This window comes from Apostichopus japonicus, chromosome 7 (genome assembly GCF_037975245.1).
Source record: "Apostichopus japonicus isolate 1M-3 chromosome 7, ASM3797524v1, whole genome shotgun sequence".
Lineage (NCBI taxonomy): Eukaryota > Metazoa > Echinodermata > Holothuroidea > Aspidochirotida > Stichopodidae > Apostichopus > Apostichopus japonicus.
In genome coordinates, this window is record NC_092567.1 from 3,531,339 (window position 1) to 3,551,057 (window position 19,719).

Below are 19,719 nucleotides of genomic sequence, written 5' to 3' on the forward strand. Positions count from 1 at the left end.
CGAAGTGTGCAAAACCTTATCTTACACACTGTAAAAACTAAAAGGGTTTATTTACCCCAAAATAGGGTAAATGTAAATCCCGCATGTGGACACAAAGTATGGGTATTTATAACCACATTTAGATGTGCATTTACCCTTTATTGTGTCGCTATGCAGGATTTACATTTACCCACTATTTGGTTTCTTTTACACAATTAAGGTGTGAATTTACCCATTATTGTGTTGCTATGCAGGATTTACATTTACCCACTATTTGGTTACTTTTACACAATTTATTTGTAAGTTTACCCTTTATTGTGTTGCTATGCAGGATTTACATTTACCCACTATTTGATTACTTTAACACAATTTAGGTGTGAATTTACCCATATTTGTGTTGCTATGCAGGATTTACATTTACCCACTATTTGGTTACTTTAACACAATTTAGGTGTGAATTTACCCATATTTGTGTTGCTATGCAGGATTTACATTTACCCACTATTTGGTTACTTTAACACAATTTAGGTGTCGATTTACCCATATTTGTGTTGCTATGCAGGATTTACATTTACCCACTATTTGGTTACTTTAACACAACTTAGGTGTGAATTTGCCCATATTTGTGTTGCTATGCAGGATTTACATTTACCCACTATTTGGTTACTTTGACACAATTTAGGTGTGAATTTACCCATATTTGTGTTGCTATGCAGGATTTACATTTACCCACTATTTGGTTACTTTAACACAACTTAGGTGTCAATTTACCATTATTTGAGTTGCTAAGCAAGACTCACATTTACCCACTATTTGGTTACTTTTAAACAATATAGGTGTAAATTTATGACTTAGTTGTGTTGATGTGTGGGATTATTCCATTAGATCTTTTGGTACTATTATGCTTAAGATGTACAACTACCTCTTTGATGCTGCTGCACATAATTTACAATTATATTAAAGGTATTCTGTATTGGCCCAAAATTATAGCATGCTATAATCGCTAGATGTTTTCAAAGAATACTTTCCTGGAGGTCACTACCCTCCAATGGTTCACAGACATTCTACATTGAGCACACAAGATGACTGAATGTCTCAGTGAGAAAAATTTCCTCAAGAGTGGTAATAAAAACAGTTCAGAATTTTAAGCAAAGATGACCATATTTGGCCAACACAGCATACCTTCATTGGGCTACATAACACAATGCAATTTAATTGTGCAGATTCTTGAATTAATATAATGGGTAAGAATGTTAAATTAGGAGAAAACTAGAAACTTCAAACATGAATACTACACTGCATAAACGTGATATGAATAATCAATGCAATAGCATGTTTATATCAATCTAGGAATATTCATGCATAATGTACAATATGGTGAAGCAACACTTAAAGTTGGTAACATATGTGTATACTAGTAAAACCTTGACTAAAAAATGTTACATTTACTAATGTATGATCACATTTTCTCAACAATTAGAAACTGCCACAACCCATTACTAGGCATGTCAGGTATTAAACCATGTAACAATTTTCATTTACATCGATGAATACATTTGTAAAATTAAGGTGTGCCAATCTTTTAACATTAACATAAATCTCTATTGACCACAAATATTACTTTCAGGTTGTCTGTTATGATTATGCTGTATCACTGTCACCTTAAAAATCTGGTATCACTCAAAAAGTGCATTACTTTGGCATAACATTGGTAAAAAAGACCATAACTCCCACTTTTATAAAATGGCTCAGCAAAAAATTGAGAAACTTGGAGAATATTGGGATAAACAATAATAACTTACTAATAAAAACAATTTGTATGTAAACAACTAACTTTGCAAATCAATGCAGGTACATCAACATGCTTTTGTTTATGATCAAACCCATCAGTTCTCACTGACCATGAATGTTGCATCAACACAATAAAGGTTTACATGATAAGACCTGTATGTTACTAAGTTGTAAATTAATAACTCTAAAACATACCTTAACTCTAATGTATGATTAATTATACAGTTCTTAGTGCTTTAACATTTCATGTTGATTTATCTTGAATACAACAGTACACTCAAAAAGTTGCATTAGTGTGGTGCATGTTTATGTGCACCACCCCCACCCAACCAACCAAATTTTGTTGTGACAGAACAAGCCACAATATATGGAACTTTCTTGTCACTGATCTAATTGTTCCAGCAATTGTCTCCATGATTTTATTTATATGTGCATCAAGCATTACAAAGATTATCGATAACAACTTCCTGGTCTTGGTATAAATTGACAAAAACAAAATCAAATCGAGCAAAGATACGGTGATGCTTAAGTTTAGGCCTATGATTGTGAATGATCACCATTAACCATCTGTGTTGAGTGTAACCGAGGCTAACTGAGGAAGACTAGCATACAATTAGTCTACACTAAGCTTGCTTCAACTAGGCTGAACGTTAAACCTTAATCACTATACCCCTCTATGTTTATTGTAGACCCCACAATTTATCACAAAATATTACTGTACACAATTTGCTATTCTTAATGCTCATCAATCTTGGTTTGAATGTATAAAAAATTTACTGGCTTAGATAATTTGCTTAATATCAACTAATTGCTGTTTGGCCTTCTTATTACACCCAGTTCTAATTGTATTAACAGCTTATTATTGACTTTACTATATGACACCTTTTATAAAGTTGCATTAGTGTTCCAACTAAATTTTCGCCCCCAACTTTGCTCTTCGTCATAACAAGGCATGTCACAGCACTTCAAACTTGTAGTTGCCCCTGATCTCACTGTTTCACCAATATTGTAATGTTTAGTATTATATATCATTTAAGTGTATTAAGAATTACCCAAATTATCATTTTACACATTATTTGTCTTGTAAAATTGTGCTAACAAACTAAATCCCTGAAAACAACACTATGCAAATCCAGCAAACAATCTGAAAAACATAACTAACAATAATTCTGGGTCAACAAATAACAGAAAAACAATAGAACTTGAAGAAAAGTCACAAAATGAAATAAATCATGCTTGAAGTTTTGCAATTAATGAAATGATCTTTTGAGGCAATTTCCCCTTGTCTTTGCATTGCAGCAGAGCATTTTGCAGAAATGTCAGTGTTCCTTTTACTTTGCCGTTATACTGTATGTTGAAAACATAATATGTTGCCAGCAGGATTAGAACTGCCTCAGGGAAAGATGCTGCAGTACTGCATTTTTCGTTTTCTGCAATGATTGTTATGTTTGATGGGTCCAGCGGATCCCCAGTGTATGTTATGACCGGTGTGCTGATTTCAACATCCGAGCTAACCTATCAAACAATGAAATAAATAGGATGATTAATTCCTGATAACACATTTTCAAAGGTAATCCAGCTTCTTCAGAATCACATACACTAAACTTGCATTTGATAATATTACTTGGGAGCTGATTTGAATAAGCATCATTTCTAGCTATAAATGAATATTGCGAATGTTTCTATAACTCAGGGTATATATAAACCAGAATGTCAAATAACTTAGTGATTCCTTGCCATTATGAAGCAACATTAGATGGCATATTTTCCAACTTCCACCGTGCTGACCTGATATCACCAGAAGTGCCATTGGCCTTAGAGTATCGAATAATAGGTGCCTATATAAGAAGATTGAATTTGAAACCAACTATCATTTCTTCAGCGATCAACTTTATTAAGACTTGGCTCTAATTGAAGACAAGTGAACTGTGACCTCCATACAAAACATTCGGGATTTGCTACTTACCAAATGCTACCTAAATTCAATTCATGATATGTGGTGGTAATTAAAGGGTTCACGTTTTCATGTTTGTTGATCTCAAATGACCTCTGACCACAATCAAAAACAGGAAGAACCACCTACTCACCAAGGGTTACCTTGTGTTATCTTTTAATTCAAAGAAAAAATAGGGATCATCTGCTCACCAGGGCTATCTACATATTACTCTTGAAGTGCAAACCATCTTTCACTTCTTGAGGTATAGTGTTTACAAACCGAGGCCTCACACACACCCCGATCAGCATTGCATAGATTTCTTTGGCCTTAGAAGGGTTATCGACATATTACTCTTTACATCTTTTGCAAGTTTACAAATAATACACCAACTAATGAAAGGGTTATTAAAATGGGAAGCTTACATCATCATCACTGTTTATAAACAGAAAGTTGCGATCTTCTTTCAGGAAGCCAGGTAGTATCCAGAGAGCTGCAGTCCATGTAGCATCTGTAGCAGAAATAAACACTGAAGTTATTGTCTTCATTCAGTGTAAATGAATGTAAAATGTAACACAACAGTAAAAAATTTCATGCTGATTTCCTGAAAATAACATAATGATTTAGTAAGTTGATGTAGTGTATCAATGCAGTTTTATCTCTGCACTCTTAAAAATAACTACATTGAAGTGTTCCTTAATTAATGTTTTATTGCAGGATTCAGTAAACCATCTAATTCATCCAATGACGACACTGTTGCTACTTTGCCTCATATGGTCACAACTTGTCTCCTTGCTCAGATTATCCTGTATATATGAAACAGGATTGGCCACATTTTTCTTCATTATCTTGAAAGACCTTGGATTTTTTTTTAAGTTTTCAAACATCTGCCATCAGTTTAACTAATTTATATTTTAAGAAGCTGACAAAATGCTTGTCTCAACTGAAACTGTTAAGACATATCTCCTAGTCTACATAATAGTAAACTTTTTTATTATTTTTGGTAATTAACTCAGCACTTTGAGATGTTAACTTACCCCTTTTGTCTTTTTCTGTCAATTGCTGAATAAAGTTGTTGTATTCAACAAGGAATCGAAGAGTGCCCTTTGAGTGATTTGTGTTGTAGGTGATGATCTTTGCTGCAATGTCATCAAGATTTTTGTAGAACATCTCCGACACTGCATCCCAACTGATGATGGCTGAAAAATCTTCTATGATCTATGAATTAAGGTAATAAAAAGGATGATAATGACATTGTATTAATAAATAACTTTCAAACAGGAACTTTCAGCCAAGTATTCGTGTTAGATCATTAAGTCAGTAAAAGAATCTTGTTTTGGCAGTTATTCATGATTTTCTTCAGTCAAACCTCTATTTTAGTAGAAATTCTAAACATTCAAATACTCTTACATATCATCCATGGTATTTAGATTCACCTACTTTTTTGAAAATCCCTGTCAAAGCTAACAATGTGTTTCTTCCATGGTAAATAAAACAGCTATGATAAGCTCACTTGGCAGGTTAATTTGTGGCAAAATGCACTCATGACCCTTTTCCTTGAACTTTGTCTACCTCAAATGATTCTTGAACTAAAAAAGGTAGGAATCATCTACTAACCAAATGCAATCAACATTCTAAGGGATTTTTAAGAAGCCAGTAACTGACAATTTTAACACTTATTGCACTGTGTTTCATGAATATCAGCTATGATTCAAGGAAGCTTCCCTTCCTGAGAAATCCTGAGAGCAAGCTATGCAGCATGAACACAAGTTCATTCACCCTTACATACACAAGCCTTAACATTGGCTTATGATTTCGTCAAACCAACAATTTCCAGTGTAGAACATTATAATCATAAGTCTTAATAATTAGGAATCATATGTTTGAAATTACCTGTTCTGCACAAAATAGAGTAGGAAATTTGCCTCTGATTTCTGCTATTGGTGGTTTCTCCTCAAGTACAAGTCTCCTTCTCTCTCCAAATGTCAGTGCCATTAATGACTTAATTTTGTTCTTGTCTTGTTTTTTCTTTGTTGATTCCTTTTGTAGTTCCTTAATGTGCAGTTTGATAGTCTCCTCTGTTTCACCCTCAGGTAGAGTCCAATCAGCTCCGTCTTTTCGTTCTCCCTCGTCAGTTGTTGCATGTGTAGATGTCTTCCTCTTCTTCACAACTACATCCCTCGTCATGTGTCTCCTCTCATTTCTGAACTTATCTTTGAGTGCATTTTTCAATGCATCCTACAAAACCAAGATGCAAAAATGAATGGAAGCTGCAGTATGATGAGATAATCTGATATCAATGTTACATATTCTGTTAAAATACCTTTCTTCAGTCTGGACTTGTAATTTAAAGAGCTATGAAATTGTGATGAACACTTGAACACAAAGTATATTGTAATTTTGTTACAAGGTCTTAAAAACAGCTGAACAATTCAAATTAAACTTCAACACTATTGTTAGGTATAAAACTCGGCAACCTCACAATGTAATTTATGCACATGTTTCATCATGTCACCTCACCCATTTTAAAGAGTAGACACCTTGATCTTACAAGCATGCACATCTGGACATTCATGTCAGATGCATGCACAATGTGTACTGGTTCATGCATCTTCTCAGGTAGGCCAGTAAATTATATGAATATGTATGTATACATATATGTCACAGGAGGGGGCTAATGTGCAAACATCTGCATGTATACAAGACCCCAGACTACAATATCCCCCCCTCCCCCACCCACCCTGTGCTGCAGCAGTTCAACCCTTGCATCCACCCAGTTAAGTTCCCTCAAACTGAAAAGTACTTTTACAAACCAACAGCAAAATTAATCTATAGTGGATGTAAGATTTTGCCCTTGAAATGGCAGGAGAAACAATCTAGTTTTGAATGCCCCATCATTTGATGTCTTTATTAAAAAGATCCAGCTGTACATAGTTCTTCACTAGCACCAGCTACTGGATATAAAAATGGCTTTTGACAATTAAGCAAATACAGTGAAAATAGTCTCCTGTCTACCTGAAAAGCACCAATTTGACTGATACCATTAGTAGTGGTAGTTTTGTACAAAGTAGTCGAAATTACACAATCTAGTCAGGTGCTTTTTATATGTACATATACGCCCACCTTCTAGATAATAAATGAAGAGCTTAATCATATACTTACATAAGGCTCACAGAATGGTAATTTGATTGCCAAGTTTGGAAAGGACTTTATGACTGCTTTAGCTGCTGTATTGTATTGATCTGTAGTAGGATACCTACAAAAAAGAATATCACTTTATAGTTGATTCACATACAGGGTTAGTGCCAGCTGTAAAATTTAGGAGGGGGGGGCAATTACCCACTTAACCAACTCTTTTGGGGGGGATTTAGTATATTGGGGGAGCCTTTTTAAAATGTGGAGTGAAAGGAAAAGATGGTACTGTCTGGGGCTCCAAAAGCTCCAGTTTTTAACCTTCATATCAGCAGGACAGGGCTTGGTTGGGTGAGACTCATACAGGCCCAATGATCTCCCATAATAGAAATTTCTTATGTTACGGGATACTGCGGACCATCTCTATAGTGGTCTCTTGTATCATTCTTGAAGATATATTGTCTAAATTGTTTTGTTTTTACTATGTAATTCTTAATTCCTTGTTTTAGTCTGATGTTGATCTGGGATTGAAATAAACCTTACACACACAAACACCAAAAATTACATTTTTAAAATAATATCAACAACTTATTTTGCAACTTAATAATAACAGTGAAAAGTTCACCCATTTACCCACTAACCATCAAGTCCTGCTTGTACTAAGTACCTTACCTAGCACCCCCATTCCCCCCAGACAGGCTGAGTCAGCTAAAAGGCTATGATTTTATATTTGAGGTCGCTGTCTGAGCTTGTTTGTTTTGGTAATGTGGATATCCCATCTGAAGTTAAAATATCAACAGAACTTTAACAAAGTTGTAACCACATCATTCCAAGGTTCCACAATATTAAAATCTGTAGGTTATTGACACATGACGTCTTTATATGCAAAAAATCAAATGCGAAAATACAGGCTTCCAAAGGTGTTATTGTTCCAGGTTAAATAACACCACAATTTCAAAGATGGCATACTTACACATTGACATATTTCAAAGCTAGTAATTCTGAGATGTTGAAAAGTCAAGATTCCAAAGACTTGTGCATTATGCATGCGTATGACATTTGAAGGCAAAAATTTACACTGGTTTAGCATTAGTGATTGAAAAGACAAAATATTAATATTCAAATAGGGAAAGGTACTTACACAGTAAACAAACACATTTTGTCAAATGTAGCTTGGATTACAGCAGATTTAATTCTGTTGCTGACAGGTCCCCCTTTTAATAGTTCTACCAAGATGTCTCTCCTAACATCATCTTGATGCAGCTCAAACTTGTTTGGCCATGGCAAGAACTTTTCTTCTTCATGAAAACTATCAAGCATGCAAAAAGGGTAAACAAAACTTTATTAGCAAAATGTATAGAATTAGCACTTTCAATAAAGTGACCCTAAACAAATTTTACATGAACAATACAGATTATACTTTGACACAGGTTGAACAGCTTGATTTTCACTACTTCAGCTGTAAGTTGTTGAACATGCATGTCAGTACTTAGCAAAATGTGACTTCATATTAAATGGCCTCTTCAAATAAGGGGCTTTGTACTGAACTTCTTTAGGGAATGTGTGGGACTTACTGTTAACCAACCAAGTTCCACCAACCCCCCACGCCCCATACCCTAATATATTGTAGTGATAGCTTAAAGAGAAAATGCAGTCACCCTGATTTGAATTAGTATACTGTAGTATAATATTTCTATTATGGCTCTTCCTACTCATGTGACAATGTTTTTGTTACTGAATTGTTGAATTCATGCACCATAACTCTTAGATTTGTCTTTTATATGCAATATTTATGTTCTAAAATGCCATAAAATATAATTGTAAGGTCAGCACCAGAAATTTGCAAGGTTTAGCTGATATTGCAAATTAGTTTGGGGCAACTGCTTATTCCCTTAAATAAGCTCTTTTTTGCTTCTGTCAAGGTAGGATAATAATTCAAACATGAAATGTTACATGTCTTACCTGTCTGAAACATCACTGGTACAAGGTACATCTCTTTCATTTCCAGCCAATATAATGGTGTCATCTGAACTTGAAGAGCTTGTAAATGAACTGGCACTGAGGCATGCAACTGACAAAGGAAAGGAGTGTCCAAAATATGTATTATAAATTATTTTTCTAATTTGCAAAACCCCAGGATGTAAAGATTAAATATGTGTTGCTCATAAGTACAAGAAACAAAATAACTGGATTTGCATTGCAATTTGCTACTTACTATTAAATCTTCAACTGCTAACCAATTTGATATTGATTAGCACTTTCATTAGACAGTAATGCTTTTTGATTGATATTGCAAACTGTAAACTGTTACAATGAAAATTTGAAGTAGTATTCAACTTTGGCATACCAATTTGTCCCTTGCAGAATACCTTCAGACTGTGATAATTTCTTATCTTAAAGCTTCCCTGAAATTTCAAATATGAATACTATAGTGACTTCCTCCTGTCAAATATCCCAAAACTTTCCACTACTGTAGGGGGAAAGCCATGAGGAGAGGTTATGACAATGTACATACATTCATACAAGAATGTTTTATGTGCATATATTATCCTTGGAACTACCCAAGTACCAATAAGTTCCAAATGGGGTTCACACATCATATTATGCCAATAAGGCTCCTTCATGAAATGGTAATAAACATGCTGCTGATAGGCAAATTTTTCTGGACAACAATCTTTTTGCAATCGTGTACAAGAAGCATTTATACTTACCTTCATCTCTTTCACCAATCACATTCAGTTTAACTGCTTTATCTTCCATCTGCTCTTCTTCTATATCACCGTCAATGTCCACCCAGTCGTCAAAGTCTTTATCAAAGACCTGAAGCCGAAATTTCTTTATCCCAAATTGAGATTTGATTTCTGGTTCTACATCACTTGCACTACATAAGAAAACCCTTTTTCTGGATCCATAAGTTACATGGTACCGTTTAAGTGCTTCACTGAAGACACAAATATATAGAAACTAAAAAGTTGTTTCTCCTAACCTTTGAAGTTCAAAAGTAACAATGATAAGGAATGAGATGCTCTATTTTAAGTATTAATGTTTCTCTAAACAAAGTACTTAAGTGTTACCATTCTCTGATTTTGATTTGTGTAAATTGATAAGGGTAAATGACAAGCAAAATCTTCATAAGCAAATATGACCCATTTTTGTTGAAAACACAATACATAGCTATGGAAATGTTGACTGTAACCAATAGTGCGCAAAACCATCAAAACAAAATACACTTTACCACCTTTGATAAAGATTGCATCTATTTTGCCAAATTCATGCAACCTATTTTCTCTTGCCTCTAGAACCATGCAACAACCTTTTGCATACAATGAACTGTGTAATTCAACAAAAGCTAATGTATGCACTTCTTCAATGCTTGGAAATTGACTTTTCAAAGCTCTCTGAATCCCATCACAAAACTGATGTAACTTTTGAATGTCCCCTCCTGAGTTGGATGTCATTTTGTCATCCAAAAAATTCTGACCAGCTCCATAATAGCACATAAGTAATTGATGACGCCTTGCCAATGTCTTACACAAATTCCGCCTGTTTTTCTGCCTATTGGCAATTTCTTTGAAATATGCATGTTTAGCTTCAAACCTCATTGTCCAGCAGTGAACAAGAGGTCCATATTTCAATATTGAACGAGGGTAATGCAATAAGTAATGACTTTTGGGTTTAATTCTATCTTCAGGAAAGAGCTCTTTCAGAGCAACCAGAAATCCATGCACCAAATATTCCAAGTATGCAACCATTTCACATGGTATAGAGGGAGCAAATGTAATTTCACAAATATCCATAAGTGACAAAAATAGTTCCCAGTATTCATTTCCCTCTGGAATTGAGCTTCCTATGATTAAAGGCAATAATCTCATCAGGCACCATGTTTGAGATGCTGTTTGTTTGATTTTGAAACTTCCCAGGTTAGCAGTGGTATTGCAAGTTGGTTTGCTTTTCTGATCACTTTTTCCAAAGGGAAAAAGTTTCAAAGCACTGTTAAAAGATTCCAAAGTGAAAAAGCCATCCTGAATAAATGTTGTCACAACCTTCGTCATTAATTCTGGAACAAGTCCTTCGAGCAAATCATGAGCTGGATCAGGTGGTAGACAACTGATTACATCAAAGTATTGCAAATCTGACAAAACAGATTTAGAAGCTACTCCATAAACATGCCTAAGACCTTGATTTTCCATAACTAACTGCACCTGATGTTTGTGACCAACACTTGTTCTTTCGATTAAACTGGATGAATCAAAATGATCTTGAATGTCATTACTACTTGCCATGCAAAATCTACATATTCTACCAGCATGAAAATGTTGCTGAAAGCCTCCTAACTGATGTGCTGCCAAGTTATCCATGGAAACCAAACTAATGCAACCCTTGAATGTAAACTCCTCCTGGTTTAAAGTTGTTATTGTCACCCCCTTACTTTCTAAGACTTTAACATCCTCAAGAAGCGGTTTGAGCACTTTCCCAAAGCCATACTGTTTTATTAATCTTGTACAGCAGAGGCAAACAAGCTGAATTGATGACAATTTTGACCGAAACTTTGGGGATAAATTTCCAAGAACAAAATAAAATGCAGCAACTTTGTAGCTGTTAGCTTTATTTCTAAGTGGGTTCACCACACCAAAATCATCATAATAAAAATGAACTTGGAGTGCATGTGGCTCCAAAGAGAATAGGGGATGATTTTGAAATGCTTCACCATCACAGTAATCCTCATATCGCTTGTCCCCATGTCTAGAACGGGACTTCAGAACTTCTGCTAAAATATCATCATGACTTAAAAGACTTTTTAGAGTATCAAGCAATGGTACATAAATGAATGTATCATCTTTCCCACAGGTGGAACCTAGCACATGTTCAACTGGCTCAACTAAACCAAAATGCTCCTTATAAAAAGCTGTCTGTTTATAGTCTGAGGCCAACTTTTCAAAGATGTTATTTTTCTTTTCAAACTTTTCATCGATAAAGTTAAAGATATCAGGATTTTTAGCCACTGTGAAACCAGAAGCTGAAAGTTTTTCTTTGATCTCTGTGCTATCATCCCTTGAACTGTTATAGATGAGTTCAGATAGCTCTAATATTATGCTATTTGTAACAGTAAGTGGTAGTTTATGCTTCTCTTTCATGCCTAAGATGAAAAGAGCAAAGTCTCTTTCCGTGGATCTTTCACCGATTTCTCTGATGTGTGATCCATCACCCAGAGCAGCAGCATCGATAGCACTTATTCCAGTTGATTCTGCAAGACTATTTTTATGCGAATTATGAGTCACATCATCAACTTCTAAACCAATGTTTTCCGTCACTAGACTTGTGCCTACTTCAGTATCCTCATGCCCACCAGAGTTACTGTCATGCCTTATGTTAACATCGAACACTCTTTTATGAAATTTCCGCAGATGGGAATAAAACGTGCTGAACACCCGATATTTTCTTTCACAACCATCTATTCCACATCTTATGGAGAAGTTGGGTTCAATACTATGTGAGAATCTTATGTGATGTAACAACTTTTTGAAAGTAATGGTCCTGAAAGTGTTACATATTGAACAACTTTGCATCTGCAAGGATGCCATAAGGCCTAATCTAACAAAACCTTGGTAGGCTTTATTAGGATGGCTTGGCATAAGTACTGGACAAACCTCACAGCATTAATGCACACTCAGTTTTAATAGTTCAGTCTTGGCCTGCGCTAGCTAGGCTTATAAACTTTGATACAATGGTAGGCCACAGTGTAGGCCCTGCATTGTACTAGTGGCTGTTACTTGTAAGACATAGCCTAGGCTTAGTTATAAAGTCTTCTAATCTTATATAGGCGAATAAGTAGCAGAACAGTTAGGCTAGTAAAGCCTAGGCATAACAGTTATTTAATCTGTACTTTTATAAACCAAACAACTCTTTCAAGGGCTTAACGTCAACTTACACTTGTGACATGTTGCTTTAGATTCATATAAAAATACAAGCGGCCGTTGAAGGTGAAGTCCAGTCGTGTCAAGTCTCGTCAAATGTGACGGCGAAGCGCTTCTGCGGGAACAAACTAAGAAATACTAGGACTGGTCGCCAAGCAGTGCAGTGATGACAGTATACTGTATACTGTACTGTACGTACGTAGGTCTAAGGCATTGTGTTAGCCGCCAAGCGCCAAGCGCGAACGAACCACCCTTTGTGAAAGAAAACTTGTCATTGGCTTAAAGTTTGAATCTTTCATTTGATATTATGTGGGGTTCTTTCTAATTTTTCAGATATGCACCCATTTTCTGGAATACCAACTTTGAATCTTTTACATTTTTACCAATATTTATTACCACATCCACATTCTTGAAAGGCTGTATTCAGTGAATTAATGTAAAGTAGTGTTTTAGGAAATTTGTTTTTAACCAATGAGAAGTAAGAACACTTCTGAGACGTATAGTCTGCCATTATTCTCTCGGCGCGGCCTGGCTGCAAACGTAACTTTTATTTCTAGTACGAATGAGTACATCATTGTAGAAAATTCTATAGAAGTCACAATGAAAAAAATGTTTCAGCTATGGTCGACGTTTAAGGGCCAGGCATTGTTATCATCCGTTGTGGGGATAAATGTATGCTGGCCGTGCGAAAAAGCACAAAACACTTAAACGTACACAATCATGACAAAAATATTGTTCCAGCTAGCTCAAGCTGTACTTCTAAGAATATTTTGTAAACAAGTGTCTCGAGAAATACTCACGTTTAGGCTCTATCAGTTTGAATTGTGAGCAAGGGCGTAGGAACCGGGGGGCTGGGGGGGGGGGGGGCGCCAGCCCCCCAGTGAAAAATGTGGAGGGGCGGAAGTATCATTCCGCCCCCCCGGTTCGCAGGTCAGAAAACCCCTTTTTCATTTCCAAATGAGAAAAAAATCTCATTTGGAGCACCAAATTGCATCTAGGGCCAGTTGAAAATACAAAATTAAGTTTACAAAATGGAGTGGGTGTTGAAGTGTGCTATATTGCACCAAATTGCATCTGAGGCCACCTGGAAATGCAAAAAATTCCAAAGGGGAGGGGGACACCCCCTCCCCTTAAACCCCTCCCCCAGGCCGGCCATCAGTCTTCAGCCCCCCCCCCCACTCAAAAGTACCTTCCTACGCCACTGATTGTGAGTCAAACCGTCTTCATGGGCCAATCCAGAAGGGGAGGGATTCAGTGTTTCGAGAAAATGATCGCAGTAGCTTATATACTTTCCGTTGTTTTGTTATGTACATAACGTACGGGACTACCTTCGTTGAGGGGGGGGGGGTTGGTCTGACGCAACACAAGCTAGCATGCTCGAAAAAGAGCGGCTGGTCTGAAGAAAAGGGTACCTTCTGATCGATGGGTTGCAAACCTTCACCCCGTCTCATACGCGCCCATGGTTAGACCTATGTAGATCTTATAGATAATTGTCTGCACCCCTTAATCAGGTGTTGGTATTTATAGGTTGGGCGCCGCTCCTTATCTGTTCATTACCTCAGGATCATTTGCTATTTTGACTGTATTAGTTAGTCTTGCCTTATTAAACTTTCACGAAACTTCATATAGGCCTATCCTACGACTCCATTCATATCCTCTCACCCCCACATAAGAAACAGTTATTATTTTACTAATAACCATGCAGACATTTCCACGGGGAAATTCGGGGATACTCCATATATCTGTGCAGTTTGCCGTATATTTATAACACGATATAGGCTATTAATAAATAAATGTCAAGCTAAACAGCTGGCCCTTTGTCGCCCCAATTCCTTTTGACAGTAATTTGCATTGGTTGTTGGGACTTTAGAAATTGGGCCTATAGTCGCCGGGGCAGCTCTGTGTTCCAAAATGTACATGTAGGGTACTATAGGGTGCATACAAATAATGACGGGCTAAGACCCGAAAATACTGGTAGTGATATATATTAACCCATGAACGAGTAAATTTATACTTCAGTACATAAATACTGGGTGATAATTCCCCCAGGGTGGCATTTTAAACTAATCACAAGTGTATAGAACAAATACAACCACATGAAGTGTATAAATAGCTCTTATCTTGTGTGATTCTACCCTCTTACGATACTTCAAAATAAGTGTTGTTGGTGTTATACCCTTTTTGATTTAAAACAACATACTAAGAAGGGTTATTTTACACCTTGTTACTAAGGTATACATTATTCGTGCAAAGTACATGTTATGTGGGTAAAATTACCCTATTGGTTAAAAAGGGTACTTTTTTGAAAAGTGAGTGTAAAATAAGCACTGTAAATGTGTAAATGTACATAAATCATTGTGTCTTATTACACGCACAGTATGTAAATTTACCCACAAAGATCAGAAATACACAAACCGGCTTTACCTCGGGGTATATGTACACGTTAATCGGGTAATGGCCAAGGCAATGGTTATGTTTACACTTTGTGATGGTATAACTACATTGTGGATGTTTATTATACACTTTTCCAGTGTTTAATAACAATCCATGTGTTAAAATACCTGACAACAGTGTAGAACTACCCGTTTATTTTTTAGAGTGCACTCTTATGCCTAGAGGTCTATGCGTAGACCATTCATCTCTCTCTTTATGCGTTCTAAAAGCGTAGACTCGAGATATTTAGACACAATTACTTTACATGTTTTCACCCTATTTGCTGCGATTTGACGGGAGGAAAACCCCAGATGTTCGACCGACGGAATTCAATTACCCACAGATCTCTACTAACTGTATTTCCAGGAACATAACCTCTCTCCTTCGATTTCTTTTCTGTTTTATTTTCCTTTTTTTTTTTCTTTTTTTTTTTACTTGTCGACAATGCATGTTATTATCACAATATACTTATGTTCACCATATTTACGACCTGGATATGACCCTGGCAGTTGTATAAGTGTTTACTGTGATTGTTAACTTGTAGGTTCATTCATTGTGTACCGGGGATATAAATCTGTACTTCATTTTGTTAGCGTGTGTTATAACAATAATGTAAACCATTTTGAAGACAGTTCTGAAGGCGATGATGACAGCCTTCTAAGCCTTTCTAAATTCGCTAAAAACAGTTAAGTTGCAAATTTGAAATCGATTTCTAGTTGTCGTTATCCATTATACATTTTAAACTTCGATGGAATAATTTATTCACTTTCGCCTGTTCTGTGTAGATAAAAAAGAACTAGTGCAGTATATAATTCGATATTTAAAGAGATAAAAGATCTCATCAAACGAATCTTTCTCCCTGCTAAACACGAGTAATATTTTATCTCCACCGTTTAACTGTTTAATCAACTTCACAGAACAAAGGTGTTCTCCATAAACTAGGCAATTAAGAACACGCAATGTTTGTAGTCACACATTAGATATGTGAGTTACATTAAGGGCTATTTAATTATGTGCTAATTAGGCAGACTTCCATGTACCAACGAGAAGTACATAAAGGGAAAAAACGAAGAAAGGGAAATAAAACAATCCTTCTATCAAATTAGGGAGAGGAGCAAGTGAGGGATGTATTAAACATTCAAGGTAATCAAGTTTACTCATTAAAAATATATAAACAAAGAATAATAATGAGAACACGTCGTAATATCATGACATATGACATACAGTATCACTGAATAGCTGTTAGATATATACCTAACCTACGGAATGCCATATGTATCAAAAATGTCCAAAACAATATAAGCATGTCCAAAATAATATAAGCATGTCCAAATTTATATAAACATGTCGAAACTAATATGAGTATATCCAAAAATAACAAGAGCATGTCCAAAATAATATGAGAGTGTCGAAAGACTATATGAGCATGTCCAAAATATTAAAAGAGTGTCGACAAATAATATACAAGAGGGTCAAATGTAACTGCTTAATTCAATTTTGTATTGAACATTTTGGCATTTGAATTCTCGCCATATGTTGCAAAATATCCAAAATAATATAAGCATGTCCAAACTAATATGAGCATGCCCAAATTTATATAGACATGTCGAAACTATTATGAGCATGTCCAAACATATAAGTATGTCTAAATATAATATGAGCACGCCCAAAATAATATGAGATTGTCGAAAAATAATAGAAAAGTCTCGAGTGTAACTGCTAACTTCAACTTTGTTGTGAACATTTAGGCGTTTGAAGTCACGCCATATGTTCCAAATATCGAACTTTTATATTGGTATGTCGAAAAAAAATTCAGTTTACAATACCTTCTTTGGAGTTAATCTTTATCAACTGGCACAATGGTTATCATTGTGATATTATATTATTAAAACATTCTTCTGTTTTTGTGACGCAAATAATTCAAAATATGTTAAAACAAGACCATCACATAACACTTTTCCTTTTCACATCCCTTCGTAATGTGAGTGGTTTCGCCCTGCCTAGAGGTGCTGAAATTATTCATATATTGATGCGAAGGCAAAGAAGTTCACGTGCGAAAGTACGTACAACATGCACATGCTAACAACTTTCTAACAAGTACAGTAGTAATCACAAATGCGTAATGGTGGCGAATTATGGGCTAGCCTACATGAACGAAGTAGAACACTAGCCCAGGATTAAAAAACAAGTAAGCGTAGGTTAGGGGTATTCAACGTTTAATCTTCACTCTCACCTTTTAACTAAATTTTAAGATGGAATCGTGGAAAGAACTCGCCAACTACAGATTAGTGATTAAACCGCGTGGAGTGTTGGACACCAGTGGTTCTTCGTATTAAAATCACTGATAGTTACAGCACCTTGGGGCCCGGTTGACCACTCGCGCTACGAAACAACTCAACTAATATTTCCTCGAAAATAAAATCGTTCTCGATCGAAATATCATTAAAATATAAACACACACACACTAATACGGTAATGGATGAACTGTACATCGTCTTACGTACGCTGGATATGGTGTATTTGTTTTCAGCATACCAAAATAAAAAGTTTGATATTTGGAACATATGGCGTAAATTCAAACGCCTAACTGTTCATTACAAAGTTGAAACTAGCAGTTACGCTCGAGACTTTTGTATTATTTTTCAATACTCTCATATTATTTTGGGCATGCTCATATTATTTTTGGACATACTTATATAAGTTTCGATATGTTTATATAAATTTGGACATGCTTATATTTTTTTTTTGGACATGCTTATATAATTTTGGACATGCTTATATAGTTTTGGACATATTTGATACATATGGCATTCCGTACTAACCCGTATTGAATAAAAAGATGCATTATTCCCAGCCACTGCTAGACACGGACTGACCTACTTATCGTCGGTTTCCATGGTTACGTTGTACGACAGTTACAACATTCCAGGTGTACACTAGACGCGTGTCCCGTTTTTCTATTCATTATCTTTAACCCTGGCTCGTGTCGTCTATTGTTATGTTAATTAGGTATTTACGGGAGATCCAGGTGTGCCATCTTTACTGTTAACTTATTTTACTTTAGAAATAAATTGTTTAAATAAATCGTCTGTGCAGAAAACTATTGTAGAAGTAGAGTAGGCCTTCTGTGTGTACTAAAACGGTGATGATGTTATCGGGTATAAACGGAATTGATTTGAAGGGCTCCCTAAAAAAGATGATGTGCGAAGGGGGGGGGGGGGCGAAGGAAGGGGTGGTGGTGGGTACAGGTAAGGTGTCTGAAAGGGAGTGGGGGAGAGGAGGCGAGACTAAATTACCCAAGAGAACACTGGGATTGGGGTAAAATATTTAGTCTAGATAGGGAATCAACATTCTCTGTTACATTTTGTTTATAGTCAGACCAGTTTACCTCCATGGTCAGACCAAACAAAACCCTCGGAGTGTATTATTTCCAGTAATATTTTCTCCGCGGTCACAGTTATTACCGGAATGGCGTTGTTCCACATATAACATACGTTAAGCATCGTTCGTTCTCATATATTTCATTTATGTAACTACTCAATAGCTTTTGTCTTTTCTTTCGAGATTTGGGTGATGCGCGGTGGGGGGGGGGGTGACGGGTGCGACTTAAATATTTTCTCTTTTTAGTAAGACCAACCAGGGCAAGAGGAGGAGAAAGAGGAGGGGTTGGTTTGGGGTGGAGGAAGGGGTCTAAAATAACACTACATTGTAAAGGACCAAGCAGGGACGTCATGATCGAATCAAGTATGAAGTAACATTAATACGAGGAATAATAAAATATTATACAGTTTTTTTTAAAGTAATCAATTATACAAAGTTGAAGCTCTCGGTTAATTTTGTAATTATTGTTTAAAAATTAGGTTAAAATATAAGCATAAATCATAATTAAGCTTATTTTGTATAACGTCGTATTTCAAACTATAACGAAGAAAGTGATGTAGTTTAAGCGGATTAAATTTGAACCTTTGAAATTTATCAGATATACAGATTTGCCTTGTATGATATTTATGGCAATACATTTTTTAACTATATAGTTAACTCAATTGCAATTATATATTTCCTTCTATTTAACTTTTACTTTGTTTTAATTAGTTAACTTATTTTGAGTAACTTTTTTAGAATTTTGACAACTAAAACTATTTTATTGGTTGCTTCTTTTGTATACATTTCAGTTTTGCTAGAGTATCAGAATCTCATCAAAATTTTGAGGAGTTTAGGCTATTATTATTGCCATCATTTTACTACTTTAAAATTAATAACGATTTTCAATCTCTTTTGTTTCTTAAATTAATTGTACATAATTGAAAATCAACTATTTCGGAGGTTTCAGTCAAAATTAACAGTTATTCCTTGTAAAACTTTACTTTAGAATATTAATTTTACTCGCTAGAATTATTAAAATCCAACTACCTTGTGTTTATATCTCTTATCTCATCCTAATAAACATTCCTGTCATTTTAAAACCTAATTCTTAGTTAAATGTTAACACAAAAGTAAACAAAGAACACTTTAAGCATCCCCCACCCACCCCTCTAC

The 19,719-nt window shown here is 35.6% G+C and overlaps 3 protein-coding genes across 4 annotated transcripts in view; 1 reads left to right on the forward strand and 2 right to left on the reverse strand.

Annotated features, from left to right (window-relative positions):
• The window catches only part of LOC139969997 (uncharacterized), a 310,518-nt gene that overhangs the window by 131,037 nt on the left and 159,762 nt on the right, over positions 1-19,719 (forward strand). The window lies entirely within an intron of this gene.
• The window catches only part of LOC139969971 (uncharacterized), a 480,181-nt gene that overhangs the window by 38,280 nt on the left and 422,182 nt on the right, over positions 1-19,719 (reverse strand). The window lies entirely within an intron of this gene.
• LOC139970307 (sterile alpha motif domain-containing protein 3-like) lies at positions 1,287-13,901 on the reverse strand. 2 transcript variants are annotated; one of them, XM_071975981.1, is made up of 9 exons: positions 12,765-12,960; positions 9,547-9,776; positions 8,798-8,906; positions 7,977-8,144; positions 6,866-6,959; positions 5,597-5,941; positions 4,741-4,921; positions 4,129-4,214; positions 1,287-3,285 (listed from the first exon to the last, which is right to left on the reverse strand). In XM_071975981.1, the coding sequence occupies exons 1-9, from the start codon at positions 12,773-12,775 to the stop codon at positions 3,001-3,003; spliced, it is 1,509 nt and encodes a 502-aa protein (XP_071832082.1). In that variant the 5' UTR covers positions 12,776-12,960; the 3' UTR covers positions 1,287-3,000. The 2 variants fall into 2 exon arrangements, 1 of the variants encoding a protein (XP_071832082.1); XR_011794091.1 differs by lacking the exons at positions 1,287-3,285; positions 4,129-4,214; positions 4,741-4,921; positions 5,597-5,941; positions 6,866-6,959 and having other exon boundaries at positions 8,104-8,144; positions 8,798-13,901.